At 38.3% G+C, this 15,536-nt stretch overlaps 2 protein-coding genes across 4 annotated transcripts in view; one reads left to right on the top strand and one right to left on the bottom strand.

Annotated features, from left to right (window-relative positions):
* Nucleotides 1-15,536, bottom strand: part of LOC113514624 (WD repeat-containing protein 7) — a 110,180-nt gene that overhangs the window by 26,362 nt on the left and 68,282 nt on the right. The window lies entirely within an intron of this gene.
* LOC113509301 (cuticle protein 38-like) lies at nt 10,824-11,926 on the top strand. The gene is made up of 2 exons (XM_026892615.3): nt 10,824-10,915; nt 11,080-11,926. The coding sequence occupies exons 1-2, from the start codon at nt 10,904-10,906 to the stop codon at nt 11,788-11,790; spliced, it is 723 nt and encodes a 240-aa protein (XP_026748416.1). The 5' UTR covers nt 10,824-10,903; the 3' UTR covers nt 11,791-11,926.

The raw sequence follows: 15,536 nt of genomic DNA on the forward strand, positions 1-15,536 counted from the left end.
AGAAACGATGGAACGCCAAATGCTTCGATTCAAACTGATCTTTTTCGCTTCCTCCACATTCACCAATCTTTTCATCCACGCTCGCCGGTTACGGGTACTTTTAATTTGGCCCTACCTCAGCAGGTCGCCTATTTGGTCGATATACGTCCATCATAGGACAGCCTTTCCCAAAGTGGGCGATGACGCCCCCTTGTGGGCGTTGCAGGCCAAAAGGGGCCGGTAAGAGACCCAGATTAAAACGGAAGCGTTGTGTAGTGTGAGACTTGGAGGGTGATTTGTTGATCTTGAAGTAATAGTGGTTTTTAAGTAGGTGAAAAAATGGGGGCGCTAAAATATAATTTATTCTCAAAGTGGGCAGTAGACAAAATAAGTTTGGGAACCCCTGATCTAGGACGAGCTCTACCGACATCTCCTCCATTCATTCGTGCTCGACAAATCTCTCTCGTAATTCTTCTTTCATCCATCCTCTCCAAATGGTCAAACCAATGTCATATTCCTTTTCAATCTTTGTCACTACATCATCTTGCAGTTCACACTTTTCTCTCAAGAGGTCTATTATGGAGCGGTGGACTGTGATGAGGTGATGAAATGATGTAGACATGGAACTTAGTTGCGAAATAAATGTATTAAACAGCGAGCAAGGATCAGAACAATATGATATATATGTCAAAAAATATAAAATGGAAATTACAAATAATAAGAACATTCTAAAAGTAAATGTATATAAAAAAAGTATAAAAAGTCCTAAAGAGTTTGCATCGGCCGGTCGCCAATAAGGTCTATATTCATTTTGTCAAAATTGTAGTGGCCATATCTTTTGCGGAGTAAAAATAATTTGTCGTAGAACAGAAAAACTGCTGCACCAAACTGAATGAGGTTTCCACAAAAGTATCGCTGCAGATCTAACTTATAATCTGGTGTATAATTTATCTAGATTCGCCATCTAAAAGTGGTTTATTCAAAATCCATCGGTAAGCAATACAACTAAATTGAGAACCTCGGTTTGAAGGGTGGGATATGGCGTGAATTTACTGGGTATAGAGGAATAACACCTGAGTCCTCAGGAATGGCAACGCATGGGGGGTATCATGGGCGAAACAGTATACTCTGTTATGTCCATGGTACTGCTAATGTCTATAGGCGACGGTTACCACTTACCATCAGGTGGGCCGTCAGCTTGTTTGCCATTGATATGTCAGTCTGTTGAAATTTTCAACTTAAAGGGGAAAATATAACAAACACTATATGTGCAAAGTCGTGGGCAACAGCTAGTATACAATATAACAAATCAATACACTACATATATCCATAAAATACATTCGACAGTGTTTATTCGTGACAAAATGTCACGACGGAATTCACTATTTTTTGCAACTTCAGTTGAATTCGTGTGCGCAACTAGTCTGAAGTAATATTGTAAAAGAAAAATATTTGATATTTTTGTATATTTGTTTATTTGTAATAAACTCATGGTCGAACCAAGTAACTGCCGTTATGGGACTCACTTGCAGCTGCCCTGCGAGAGGCTGAAGACCGTGTGAAATAAAGTAACATCATAAGAGAGGCAACAGACACCTTTCAAGGATACCTTACCTTCTATAATGAAGTGGACGAAAAGAGAGAGAGTGATAAACTCAAAAACTACTTAACGGATTTAAAAAATTTTTTCACCCATATATTATCAGTGAGTAACGTTAACATTTAACTTAGAAAAAAAACCGTCCGAAGCCGGGGTAAGTAGATAAATAGATAATTTATTTGAATTTCTTACAGCACATAAATAACAACAGACATACACTGTAAAAAGAGATAAAAGAATGCATATACAAAAAAAAAAAGTAAAATAGATTAAACAAGTAACAATTTATTTAATTCCTATGCCATAGTAACACAAAATGGTCACAACTCAGTTTATTGTTTTGCCCTCAAAAGAGCAAAACACTGATATTCTGTTGTGGCCAAGAGTCAGTCGCGAAATTCCTTAATAAAAAAAAGAAATATGACTAAGATACATTGTGTTGTCCATTATAGCAATCACGTATCTCTTTTAAAACATATCCAAAGCCTGTATGTAGTTGTCAACCCGCCTGCCAAGCGTGGCAACTACTGGCAAAACCCCCAAAGGAGAGGCTTATGTTCAGCAGTGGGCAGTTAAAGGCTATTAGTTGTTTTTTTTTTTATTATTTATTTATTTATTATTAGATGTTTTTTTTTTATTATATTATATATTATATAATATAATAAAAAAAAAAACATCTTTTCCAACTCCGGATATAAACTAATAAAATGGCATAATCACTACAGCCATATCTGCTATTCCGTATTGACCACGTCATACCTACATACACAATTCGAATTGTAAACCTTCGATTCCAAATACCTTCACTCTTATGCCGAACGTGGAAAGGTGAGTTTCGTTTGACGAACCCGTTTCGGTGCGGTTTTGCTGATTTGCACGTAAAAAGTCGGTGTCCCCGACGAGGTCGAGTTATATCGACTTATATCATACCATTGGTCTGGCGGCCGTGGTGGTAGGAATGCAGGGTGAAAGGTTTGGCTTTAATGATAGGCGGTAGCGGGTAAGTTTGGTCTTAATGGTTGATAATGAAATGTTTACCCCGTCTGCGCTATCGGTATACGCTGGCGGGGCACCAGTGAGGAATGATAGGTGAAGATGAAAGCAGGTCCGTTAGTCTATCGTGAGAAATTCTAGAATTAACCACAATAGTTTTTAGGGGGAACCACGTGGTATTGCTAGTAATGAGGAAGTTTACCCATTACTAACAATCCCTTTACCCCCGGTAAGTTTGGTCACACAAATGACAAAACTGACAATCACAAGAACTCGCTCTTTAAACTTGTATATAAAAACCGTTTGTGCTTCCGACGAGGTCGGATTCTATCAACTTCTGTCATCGGTTTCATATTCCTTCTATAGGAATGCAAATTATAAGATTTAGGTTTAATGATAGGCAGTGACGGCTACTACAATAGTCACACAAATGACAAACGTGACATAAAAACAAAAAATCCTTTTTTTAGGTAAAAAACCTAGTTATGTATAATGTGCAAAATATGGTATTAAGAGAACTAGTTACACCTTTCACATACTCGACTTCAAGTCAATCGCTTGGTGTTACGTTGCATACCTAAAACTAACGCTATATTGTTTTTACAATATATTGCAAAGTCACCATAAAATACAACACGCTACTGCACATCACTAAAACCCTGACAAATCTTTGAGGAGTTTCTGGGCTCTAAATTAGGAGTAAAGGATTCTGATATGGCTTACCGGACGACAGCTTTACTGGCCCTCCACAGCACTAGGCAAGTGACATTCAGTTTCAAATGATAAATTTGAAAAATTAATAAAATAGGCTGAGATTCGATCTTAGGAGCTCAAGATTATAGTCAAGCGTTGTTTCCCGTGTGGTCACGGCATAGAATGGGTCAAATTTACCTTTTCCGTGAGCGTCGTAAGAGACGACTATGCGAACTTGACGATCGAGGGATGGGCAACAGCATCCCTCTTAAAACATCACCAAATTATTTGCGGTTGCCAATCCGCCTGCCAAGCATGGGAACTACTGGTAAAACCCTGCTAGGGGAGGTTTATGTTCAGCAATGGACAGTTAACGGCTAATATATTAAAGTAGTGTTAAAAAAAAACTAATTTAGGTACGAACAAAAACACGAAATTGAGCCTGAAAATTCAGAATTTCATTTCATGGTAGTTACTGTGGTAAATTTATTGTGAGCTGTATGTTACAATTTTTCGTAAGATGTTATTAACGTCTTAAAGGAAAACAGCCTACCCATACATCGGGCATACAATACGATTAATTACATAACATTAATTATTTTACAATCATACAATAAAATCGTCAATAAAGTTGAAAATAAAATAAAGCATGTCAATCAACCGTCACAAACTAACTCATGGTCACCATTATTAGTGGTCTAAAAATAAATTACCGAACCGATTTTGACAAAATATCTACGGGACTAATCTGTAATCTTGTAATGTAATCTTTACTTTCAGAAAAAAAAAGAATATTCCAAATAAATTTACAATTGAGTTATGAGATATCAAAAATAAAAAAAAGGGATTAAGGATTACTATTTCTTTTTAATATCAGTTAAAAAGGGGTACAATCGCTACCGCTCATCACCGGCACCCCACCCGATCTCAAGTGAATGGCTAGGCGTGACGTTCCCCTATGACTTATGCCTATCTAGATCTAGACAAACACAATGGTGAATAATCTCGTTTTATACACTGTTTTTCTTTCGCAATGTACCAGTACACGCTAATTGTTCTACGCGCTGAGCTTCGATAGGCATCTTTGTAGTTCCACGCGACTACCAAAAGGAGGGGGATTCTAAATTTATCTGATATTTTTTTTACTGTTTAGCGATTACGTCACCAAAGTCAGCTATGCGTCAATTCTGAACCGATTTTTTTTTCGGTAGGTGAAAATGGTATGGTAACCCCGCCTGTGCTAATGGGATACGCTGGCGGGGCACCAGTGAAGGTTGATAGATGAGAATGAAAACAGGCCAGTTAGCCCATCATGATGAATTCATCAGGAAATAACCATGATAGTTTCCAGGAAGAACCGCGAAGAGGTCGACTTGGTTGGGTATATTGCTAGTAATGGGATTCTTAGTCTCCATTACTAACAATCCCTTTCCCCCCACTCTGAACAGATTTGCACAATTATTTTTGCAATTATCATACCAGTTAACGTTAACTGTCCACTGCTGAGCATAGGCCTCCCCCAAAACGGCGGTTTTGCCAGTAGTTGCCACGTTTGGCAGGTAGGTTGGCAACTGCAGTTAGGCTTTCGTGATGTTTTAAGAGGCATGCTGCTACCCATTCCACGGCCAAGGGAGCTTCCCTTAGTCGCCTCTTACGACACCCACGGAAATAAATAGTGGTCCATTCTATGACGGGACCACACGGAAATTTAATCGTTAGAGTCTATTTTCCAAATTAATTTTGTTTACCAATTAAAAAAAAAAACAGGAGGATCGATTGTGCATACATTTTTTCACGACTAAAGTCGCTATAAAGTATAACACTTGGCGGAGGAAAATCTCGCTGGTTGCGAATTAAAATTACTTCTTTGACGCACGATTAAGCTTTTAAATGCTTTTTTATAAATAATTTTATGTAAGTTTTAAATTGCTTTTGGGATGTCTTTTTTTAATGGATGATAATGGAATGGTAACACCATCTACGCTAACGGTATACGCTGGCGGGGCACTAGTGAGAGATGATTGGTGAGAATTGAAAGGCAGGTCAGTTAGCTCATCGTGATGAATACACCTGGGATTCAGCACGATGGTTTCCAGGTGGGACCACGTGGAGGTCGACCTGACAAGGTGTATTGTTAGCAATAGGACTATCGATCCCTATTACTAGCAATCTTTTCTCCCCCCTCATTTATAATATTATGTAAATACCTATTTATTTATTTTAATGAATATTTACTCTTTATTGTTTCTTCCAAAAGTTGACAATAGTAAACTTGGGGTCTACCATGAAATGAAGTTCCGAATTTTCGGGCTCAATTTCGTGTTTTTGTTCGTACCGAAATCGACCCTGTAAATGGAGCTTAACATTTCGTTCATCATAAATCTTAACATAAAAGTTCAAAGGAACGATATTTTAACATTTTTAAAATTTTTAAACGGTACGTATTATGTAATTTTAGTATTAAATTTTTATTTCGTTTGTATCCGAAATTTCGGAAAACATTTCATGGTAGGCCCTCTTATTATAAATAGATAGGAACAATTACAAGAAATAATATTAGGAAGGACTGTCTGTACTATATACTGACGTTTTCACCGCGCATTAAACTTTATCTATCGAGCGTGTAATTCTGTTATTTCAATCTGTGTGCGACTAAATAACCATAATTACAATCTAGCTGAACTTAACAACTAGATAAATGCACACCAAAGGTTAACACGAACTCAGAACCAGTTTAGTTTGGTCCGCGTTTCGTAAACCGTCTGATATTTAATATACTGGGATATTGGAATGGTCGTTATTCTTTGTTTATATATTTTCAATCCCACTTCTAACACGAGGAGGTTCTTAGGAGCGTACATAAATTTAGTTTAAAGTTTGACAATATCACAATTAAATGTGTCAATTTAAAAAAAAATCTTTAATTTTTATACCACTGAGGTGGCAAACAAGCATACGGCCCACCTGATGGTAAGTGGTTACCGTAGCCTATGAACACCTGCAATACCAGAGGTTGCCGACCCAGAAGAAACCTCTTTACACCCCTTTTAAAGAACCCCATGCTGTAACCCCAGGCTCTTGGGAAAACAGCAGGAAGCTCATTCCACAACCTGAGTGTTCGTGGGAGGAACGTTAATGTGACAAAATGCTGGGTCATCTTATACGAAATGACGATTTCTTAGAGCATAGTAGAGGGAAAAATAGAGGGCAAAAGAGGAAGAGGAAGACCGAGGAATAACTACATGGGACAGATAAAGGAAACACTAGATGTCATGTCGTATAGGGAGGTCAAGGATATGGCCTGGGATAGAGCTGGCTGGAAGAAGATGCATGAATTAGTTGCACCGACAAGAGAAAAAATATTAAATACGACCCCTAGTATATATAAATATCAAATATACTTACACATATATAAGATGTACTAAATTATACACGAAATAAAGAATAATATGTAGTACTTTTTTTTTTTTTTACAACACAGGGGGCAAACGAGCATGCGGCTCACCTGATGGTAAGTGACTACCGCCGCCCATGGTCACCCACAACACCTACGGCATTGCAGGTGTGCTGCCGGCCTTTTAAAAAGGAATATGCTCTTTTCTTGAAGGTTATGTTGTCGTATCGGTTCGGAAATACTGCTGCTGGAAGTTGATTCCAAAGAGTGGTTGTGCGTGGGAGAAAGTGCCTTGAAAAACGCACGGTGGAGGACCGCCACTTGTCCAGATGGTTGGGATGAAATTTTAGTTTATGGCGGGTTGTAGTTTGTTATCGTACTTCTCCGAAACGGCTTGACCGATTTTTATAAAATTTTTCATGTATATTAGGTAGGTCTGAGAATAGGTTGTAGGCTATTTTCTATACTCTTACCTGACAAAGGTAGCTCCAGATATTTTTTTATTTTTTGAACATAATCTTATTTTTTATGATTGATGAAAAATTACTTATTTTTACGGAGTTATGAGGTAACATGTTATCAAAAATGGTACAACGGAACTGAGAACTTCCATAATTTTTTGAAGTCGGTTGAAAATAATAACATTAATGCACCATGTTTTTTTTATCAACCGATATAAGAATATCGGTTATATACAGCCGAATTAAGAAATTCGGCTGTATGTTCTTTTTTGATGGATGTTATTATACATCATAACTCCATCAGTTGTAAACCGATTTGGAAAATTCTGTTTTTATTTAAAAGTATACACTTACAGATTTGTCCTATAAAAATTTTATCAAAATCGGTTCAACACTTTAGTTTTTATAACAAAATAACTGTTTTTACTATAATTCAAATAGATTTTTTTTCTTGTCCAATACAATTTAATTACCTGTACGATTAGGCCTCGAGAGATACAATATGCAATACACAATATAAGGCCGCCTCGTCTGAGATGGGATCCGATGCCTAAACAGCTGTCCCACAATGCATCATAAATACTTACTTCACAGCCGTGGGAACGCTAAACGCATTAGGCAGTGCACTGGATGCATCAAGAACGTTCGAGCAGAAACGTGCTATTGGGACAATGTGTTTAAACTTTTTTTTTTATATACAACTTAGAATGGCAAAGAAGCTGACGGCCCACCTGATGGAAAATGGTAACCGTCGCCTATAGACATGAGCAGTACCATGGACATAACAGAGTATACTGTTTCGCTCATGATACCCCCCATGCGTTGCCATTCCTGAGGACTCAGATGTTATTCCTCTGTACCCTGTTAATTCAAACTTTCGCATTGTTTACACATATTTTAAATAGATAGATAGATAGATACTCTTTATTGTTTCCTCCAAAATATTACAATAGTAAACTTATTATAAATGTAAACAAATAACAAGAAATAATCACAATGAGAAAACAATGGGCGACCTTATCGCTAAGAGCGATCTCTTCCAGGCAACCTTTGGATGGAGAGGAGTAATTATAAACAATTTGGTGGGAGGCACGATAAAAAATTCTGTTAATTCTAAATATGGGAGATGATACATGTAATAATATAAATATGTAATAAATACATAATCGCCTATTTAAAATATGTGTAAACAACGTGTAAACAAATTCTAAACGTGGCCAATAAAGAAACAGGTATGTAGATACTATTTACGTGTAAAAAGTTTTTATATCACGTTAAGTCCCGATTGTGTATTTAAAAAAGAACGTGTATCTCTTGAGCATGTCTAATTTTGAGGCTCAATTTATTATTTTCCGCCGTGTGGTCCCGTCATTGCATGGGCTACCGCTTCCTTTCTCGCGGGTGTCGTATGAGGCGACTAAGGGAACTTAACGGTCGAGGAACTGCGCTTACTAATTCGCCTGCTAAGCGTAGCAACTACTGGCGAAACTACCTTTATGGGGACTTGTCCAGCAGTGGACATTAATGGCTGATACAATAATGATCATAATATAATAAAAATATGAACAAACAACCGTTCCTTTCTCGTGGGTGTCGTAAGAGGCGACTTACGCAGCTTACACAGCTTTTAAAATATCACTAAAAGCCTAACTGCGGTTGCTAACCCGCCTGCCAAACGTGGCGAATGGCGTGGTGACAAAACCCCTTTATAGGGGAGGACATGATGATGATGATGATGATAATGATGATGATGATGATGATGATGATAAATAAGCAATCAAGTCGGCCCGATCAAAAAATAGACCGTGTTAAAAATTACTTATAGCCTTCTCGATCCCATATAATATATATACGTACATGTATATCAAATTTCATAGTGATCGGTTACGCCGTGAAGACGCTGTAAGGTAACAAACAAACTCATTTATCATCGTAAGGATGTAGGGTATTAATGCACACACACATGGGGGGAAAGGGATTGTTAGTAATGGAGACTAAAAATTCCATTGCTAGCAATATACCCAACCAGGTCGACCTCCTCGCGGTTCTCCCTGGAAACTATCATGGTTAATTCCTGATGAATTCATCATGATGGCCTAAGTGGCTTGGTTTTCATTCTCATCGATTACCCTTCACTGGTGCTCCGCCAGCGTATCCCGTTAGCGCAGGCGGGGTTACCATACCATTTTCATCCGCCAAAAAATGCACACACACATACTTGCAAAATTGTTACATTCATTTTAATTTCTTCCTTTGAAGTAATTAATTGGTTAATTGTATATTATTTATTTTAATAAAAAAAAAAAAATTAAAGGCGTAAGCGCAGTAGCCTCGGCATTGGCCTCATTAATTAAAATAAAAATGTACAAGCCAAAATCTAATGACATTATCAATGAAATAAAAAAAAAAATTCGACCACATCATTGCTTTCCATCAGATGAGAACGTGATCAATCGAGGGATATAGAAAAAAAAATCGCCCAAAAATAGTCAAAATCTGAATATATATAGATACATATATACATATTCACAAAAGTTATTTACTTGGGTACCTCTGCCCCATTCGTGTTTTACCGCGTGAAACAAAAACGTAAACAGTTGTGTTTGCATGGATGTGTTTCGAATTGAAGATTGGGATATGGCAAAGAAATTATAGTGTACAAAGGCATAACACACAATGGCAATGCAAGGGGGTATCATGGGCGACAGAGTATTCTCTGTTATGTCCATGGTACTGCACATGTCTATAGGCGACGGTTACCATTTTCCATCAGGTCGTCAGCTCATTTCCTATTCTGAGTTGCATAAAAAAAACTTTTCAACCTCTCGTATTAAAACGATATAATGAGCTTTTTTTTGTTTTCGAATTTGTTCCTTGGAGAAACCTGTTCAGTTTTATGAATACCTTCAGGACCAGGGACGGATGATAGCTAAGGATGAGTCAGGTGCATATACGCTGACAGATCACTATCTGCCAGCGTATATGGATATGGAACGCAAGCGGGTTAATATTCCATTTTCACTCATTAAAAAAAATGTAATACCGAAATAATAGCAGGTGTTGCCGATTTAAAAAAAAATATCAAAATATTTTGAACTCTTTTCTTGTGAATAAATTAAAAAATTACGAACACTGATTGTTAAGCTCGTGCTTAACAGTTGAATTATTCTTAATAGTTTGCTTCGATACAAAATGTTTATTAAAAGTAAACAATTTGACAATTTTGTCAAAAGATTTTATGTATGCACGATTTATTTTTGTATGTATAAATTTAATAAGGTTTTTTGACCCCAAACAGCATCCGGATTTTCTTAAAATATGGTTTTAAAATTTAAATGTAAATTAATTCTAATAAGTAAACGTTTAGGTCATTTATTCTAGAATATAGGTAATATAATATGCAAATGGAATTCTTTAGCAATACCTGCGTAAGGAGAATGCAACAATCAAGTATTTTAATTTCTTTTCTTAGATATTACTAATTACATTTGGTACGTATACAGAATAATATTGAAAAACTTAAAGAAAAATAGAATGCAGAGAAAGTAGCGATTAAAAAACAATATGACCGCGAAATTACACCGACGCTGTCAAATTCAAAATCGGAACACGTAATCTGTCAAAATTGCCGCGCTTCCTGCACCCTTCCCGCCCTTGAGAGCGACCACTTACTTTTTTCACGCGCGTTCCGTTTCACACCACGCTCGGTACCACTATAAAAACGGTCCGCAACGAAATGAGAGTAATCAGTAGCCTTCGAGCAGTCTACAACAGAAGTGCACGATGAGAGTTCTGGTTAGTTGAGCAACCATTACCATAATCGTGATTTATACAAACAAAAAAAAAAAACAAAATTAAATAATCGAACAATGTGTTACGTGAACTAGTGTTGTGCTTTTGTGCTGTGACATAATCAGGATTGGATTGGATCGAAATTTGAAAATGCTGTTTTTTTACAGATCTTCACCGCCGCCGTCCTCGCCTCCGCCGCTGCAGTGCCCTCGGGCCTGCTAGCCGGTCATGGTTTGGCCCTTGGTGCCGCGCCGCTCGCAGTGGCTCATGCTGCACCCCTAGCTGTAGCTCACGCGGCGCCCGTCGCGGTTGCCCACGGACCCGCCCTCCCAACCATCTCCCCCGGTGACATCCAGGGTGCCGCCATCGACGCCCACGTTGAAGCCTCCGACCACGCCCGCGCCGCCGTCGACGCCGCCCGCGAATACCACGACCAAGCCGCTGAACTGCAAGGCCGCGCCATCAACGCTGCTGAAGACCACTCCTGGCAGGCGGTCGACGCCGTGAAGACCGCTGAGGCTCAGTTGGACGGCGCCGCCGCCGGTGCCGCCCCCGTCATCGCCAAGCAGCTGGCCGGTCGCGTGGCCCCCGCCGTGGTCGGACACGCCGCGTACGCCGCCGCCCCCGTGGTGGCTGCGCACGGTGCCTACGCCGCCGCACCCGCTGCCTACGCCGCGCCCGCTGCCTACGCCGCGCCCGCTGCATACGCCGCGCCCGCTGCATACGCCGCCCCCGCGCTGGCCGCCAGCAAAACAGTCGTGACCCAATCCCTCTCCCAGTCTCACCCCGCCCCCCTCATCCACTCCGCCGTCGTCGCCCCCGTGGCGTACGGCGCGCACGGTCTCGGATACGCCCATGGCCTCGCGCACGGATGGTAAACTGTGATTTAAGTTATTTAGATACCAAATGTAATAATACTCAAATGTTTGGAATGTATATAAATTAAAAAAAATATATAAAATATGCAACAGTGGCGAGGATGTGTGTGAATAAATGAAATAGTAATTATATAAAGAGTTTACGTTTCATTTCACCTAGGCTGTATGAGTAACCGACGCGGTGCCTTGTGCAATTGCGGCACAGAGGCTCGCCAAATATAGGTAATAGATAGTGAAATAAATCCTACGGTAAGCGGTTTCTTTGTCTGAGCCACTCGAGCAGTGCTAATATATACTTAGTTATACAGTACCCACACAAGATTGTGCAATACGACGATAGATTGCCAGGAATTAGTAGACCGAATTCGTGTACAGTATCGCAATATCTAACTCGTACTTTGGCATTTTAAATTGTTAGACAAAGGAACAAAAGCTGAACAGCTATACGGGTTTGCGTATTAAGTTTGCATATTCAACCTTAATGTGTTAATATATGTTATAATTCAATTCATAGTTACAAAATAAGCAATGTCAATGCCGTAATTAATTTGCCACGGTACCGCGGAAGTTACGAAAACGTATTAGTGAACCTTGAACATGAATCTTGCTTGTAAACACTGTATATATATATCGCGGAATTGGAGCGGACATTATAAAAACCTTCACGCATTATTATTTTTTTAAAGAAAACAAAAAGGAATAACAAAACGTAAATTGGTTGCGGGGAACTAGAGTCGCGGGGTTCAGTGACTGATATTCGGACAAAGGAACGAATAAATATACAATTTTTTCTAATGGCAGTAAAAATTTGCAAAGAAATTCAGATGGTTTAGCTGCTCGCTAACTACGTCCTTTGCCACTGTATCAGGTTGGCTGGAAAAGATCTCTTTTAGAGACAGTCCTATCCTTGGTCACAATATTTGTAACTATGAGTACTTTATCTTTGTACTTTAAAAGCGCAATAAAGAATATATATGGCTTTTTATGACGCTTAGATAGGCAAACAAGCTGTCGACCCACCTGAAAGAAAGCGGTAACCGTCGGCTACGGACACGAACAGCATCGTCACCATTCCAAAATTTCAAAATATTCGAGGCAGTTGATTGATTTTTAAACACACTTAAATGCCAAAAAGATTTGCATTAAACTTGACTGACAGTGTTAAGTTAAAAGATAGGATATTTTTTATGGTAAAAACATGAGGATAACGTTGTTAAAGCCATCATTTACGTGCGGTATGGTAATGGAGTAACAATCTGTATTGCTCTACAAAAAAACCAGCGTTTCTATCGTGACAAATTCACAAAATATCGTCGACGACATCTCGTCGTAGATGTTTCGTAGATACGTCAAGTATAAAAAAACCTACTTCAATTGTGGCAAAAAATTACATTTTGATTTAAAAAATAAACTTCTGACCTGATTTTAAAAAAAAATCAACTCGACTAATTTGTAATGTATATCCTTTCAGATAAAAAAAAAATATTTTTTTAAATCAGTTTACAACTGAATTGAGGTAACAAATTATTTATGGTGGGCATATAATGGGTGATTGGTGGCATAGAATAGGCCACCACTTCCTTTCCCATGGGTGTCTTTTTTTGGTGGATGAAAATGGAATGGTAACCCCGCCTGCGCTAACGGGATACGCTGGCGGAGCACCAGTGAAGGGTGATCGATGAGAATGAAAACGGGCCAGTTAGCACATCATGATGAATTCATCAGGAATTAACCATAATAGTTTCCAGGGGGAACCACGAGAAGGTCGACCTGGTTGGGTATATTGCTAGCAATGGGATTTTTAGTCTCCATTACTAACAATCCCTTTCCCCCCTTCCCATGGGTGTCGTAAGAGGGGACTAAGAAAACTTAAGGGACGACAAATTGGCAGCAGCGTCCCTTTTAAAACAACTCCAAAGCCTAACTGCGGTTGCCAACACGCCTGCCGAGTGTGGTAACTAAACAAAACCCTCTTTATGGGGTACGCATATGTTTAGCAGTGACAATTAATGGCCGATATGACATGATGAGGATGATTGTAAAACATCTAATCTTATAATTTTGTTTTCCGTTTTTTTTTTTTATAAAATGTCATAAATTTGCATGCCTAGATCCCTTAAGGCAATTAAACAGGTGCCGAAATAGTACTAAGTGGCTTTTGTAATAAATTTAAACTGTTTTTTTTTTGGCACAATAATCATTTCCTTATCAGACAATATCTTTTATTTGGTTTTACTTTCTCGATTTATATCGGCTACATAGAACATACATACATACATAGAATAGAATAGAATTTCATTGCTAACTGTGTACATACATATAGCAGTAACTATTGCTTTGAATTTGACATCAGTATCAACAGTTATACCGTATCGGGCATGCAACAATTTAAGAACAGGTAATTATATTAACATCGAAACATTCAATACTATTACCATATAGTCAAATTAATTATGAACTTATTTACTTACATATATATATATATATATATATATATATATATATATATATATATATATATATATATATAAAACTAATATATTTCATAGAAACACAAAAAAAAATTTAATTAATGATCAGTCCCATTCATGATCCGTACCCGACCCAAAGGTCCCCATGACACTTGCGGCATTTCCGCGTTGGATTGCCAGAGATATCCTTTGAGCCAGATACGAACCTGTTTAATGCAAATAAACTAATTTAATTTAATTTCGAACAATTACCTTTTAAAATTGGTTCAGAAATGACGTCGTAGGGGTGAATGATATACATCAGTATCTAAATATAATATTTTAGTTACAATATCTATATCACCAGAGGGAGACTTTGTACAAAAGTCGTTTGCTTGGGTACCGCTGTCCCATTCATGTTTCTACCGTGAAGCAGTTGTGTTTGCATGGCTGTGTTTCGGTTTGAAGGGTGGGATATGGCGTGAATTTACATGGTACAGAGGAATAACACCTGAGTCCTCAGGAATAGCAAAGCATTGGGGGTATCATGGGCGAGACGGTGTACTCTGTTATGTCCATAGTACTGCTCAAGTCTATAGGCGACGGTTACCACTTTCCATCAGGTGGGCCATAAGCTTGTTTGCCATTCTAAGTTGTATAAAAAAAAATCCATATACTAGTTTAATGACAAATATGTTAAAAGCTTATTATCCAAATTAATAATATTGGATAACAGACTTTTAACATATTCGAAAATAGATATCCGACCGATATGGGTGATATCGGAAGGGGTGATGACCTTTCCCGCCATCAATGACTACAGGAACCCAATGTATAGATATCGGATCGGTATCCATATTACCCATGTCTCGTAATGTAGTAAAATAGGCACAAAAAAAAAAACAGTCGAAATACGAATCTGCTTCTTCTGGAAGGACGAAAGGTGAAAATCTAGACTCGAACAACATTTATACCATGTATTTTATTTTGTAAATATTATAAATGAGTCGTCAGATTTGAATAGGAATGCGATATGGCATTTGCAAGAGAAAAATAAACGTGGAAAAAAAACATACATTTAATTTGTCTTAACAATGTCAGATCGAAGGTCGACCAGTTTAGAATTAAAAAACAATTGTAAACAAGAAATATCGATAACACTTAAGCTTCATCGAAATGTTTTTTTTTTTTGATGGGTGAAAATGGTATGGTAACCCCGCCCGCGCTAACGGGATACGCTGCAGGAGCACCAGTGAAGGGTGATAGATGAGAATGAAAACAGGCCAGTTAGCCCAT

The sequence above is a fragment of the Galleria mellonella genome, unplaced genomic scaffold, assembly GCF_026898425.1.
Source record: "Galleria mellonella isolate WM207_F2 unplaced genomic scaffold, CSIRO_AGI_GalMel_v1 utg746, whole genome shotgun sequence".
In the NCBI taxonomy this organism is placed as follows: domain Eukaryota; kingdom Metazoa; phylum Arthropoda; class Insecta; order Lepidoptera; family Pyralidae; genus Galleria; species Galleria mellonella.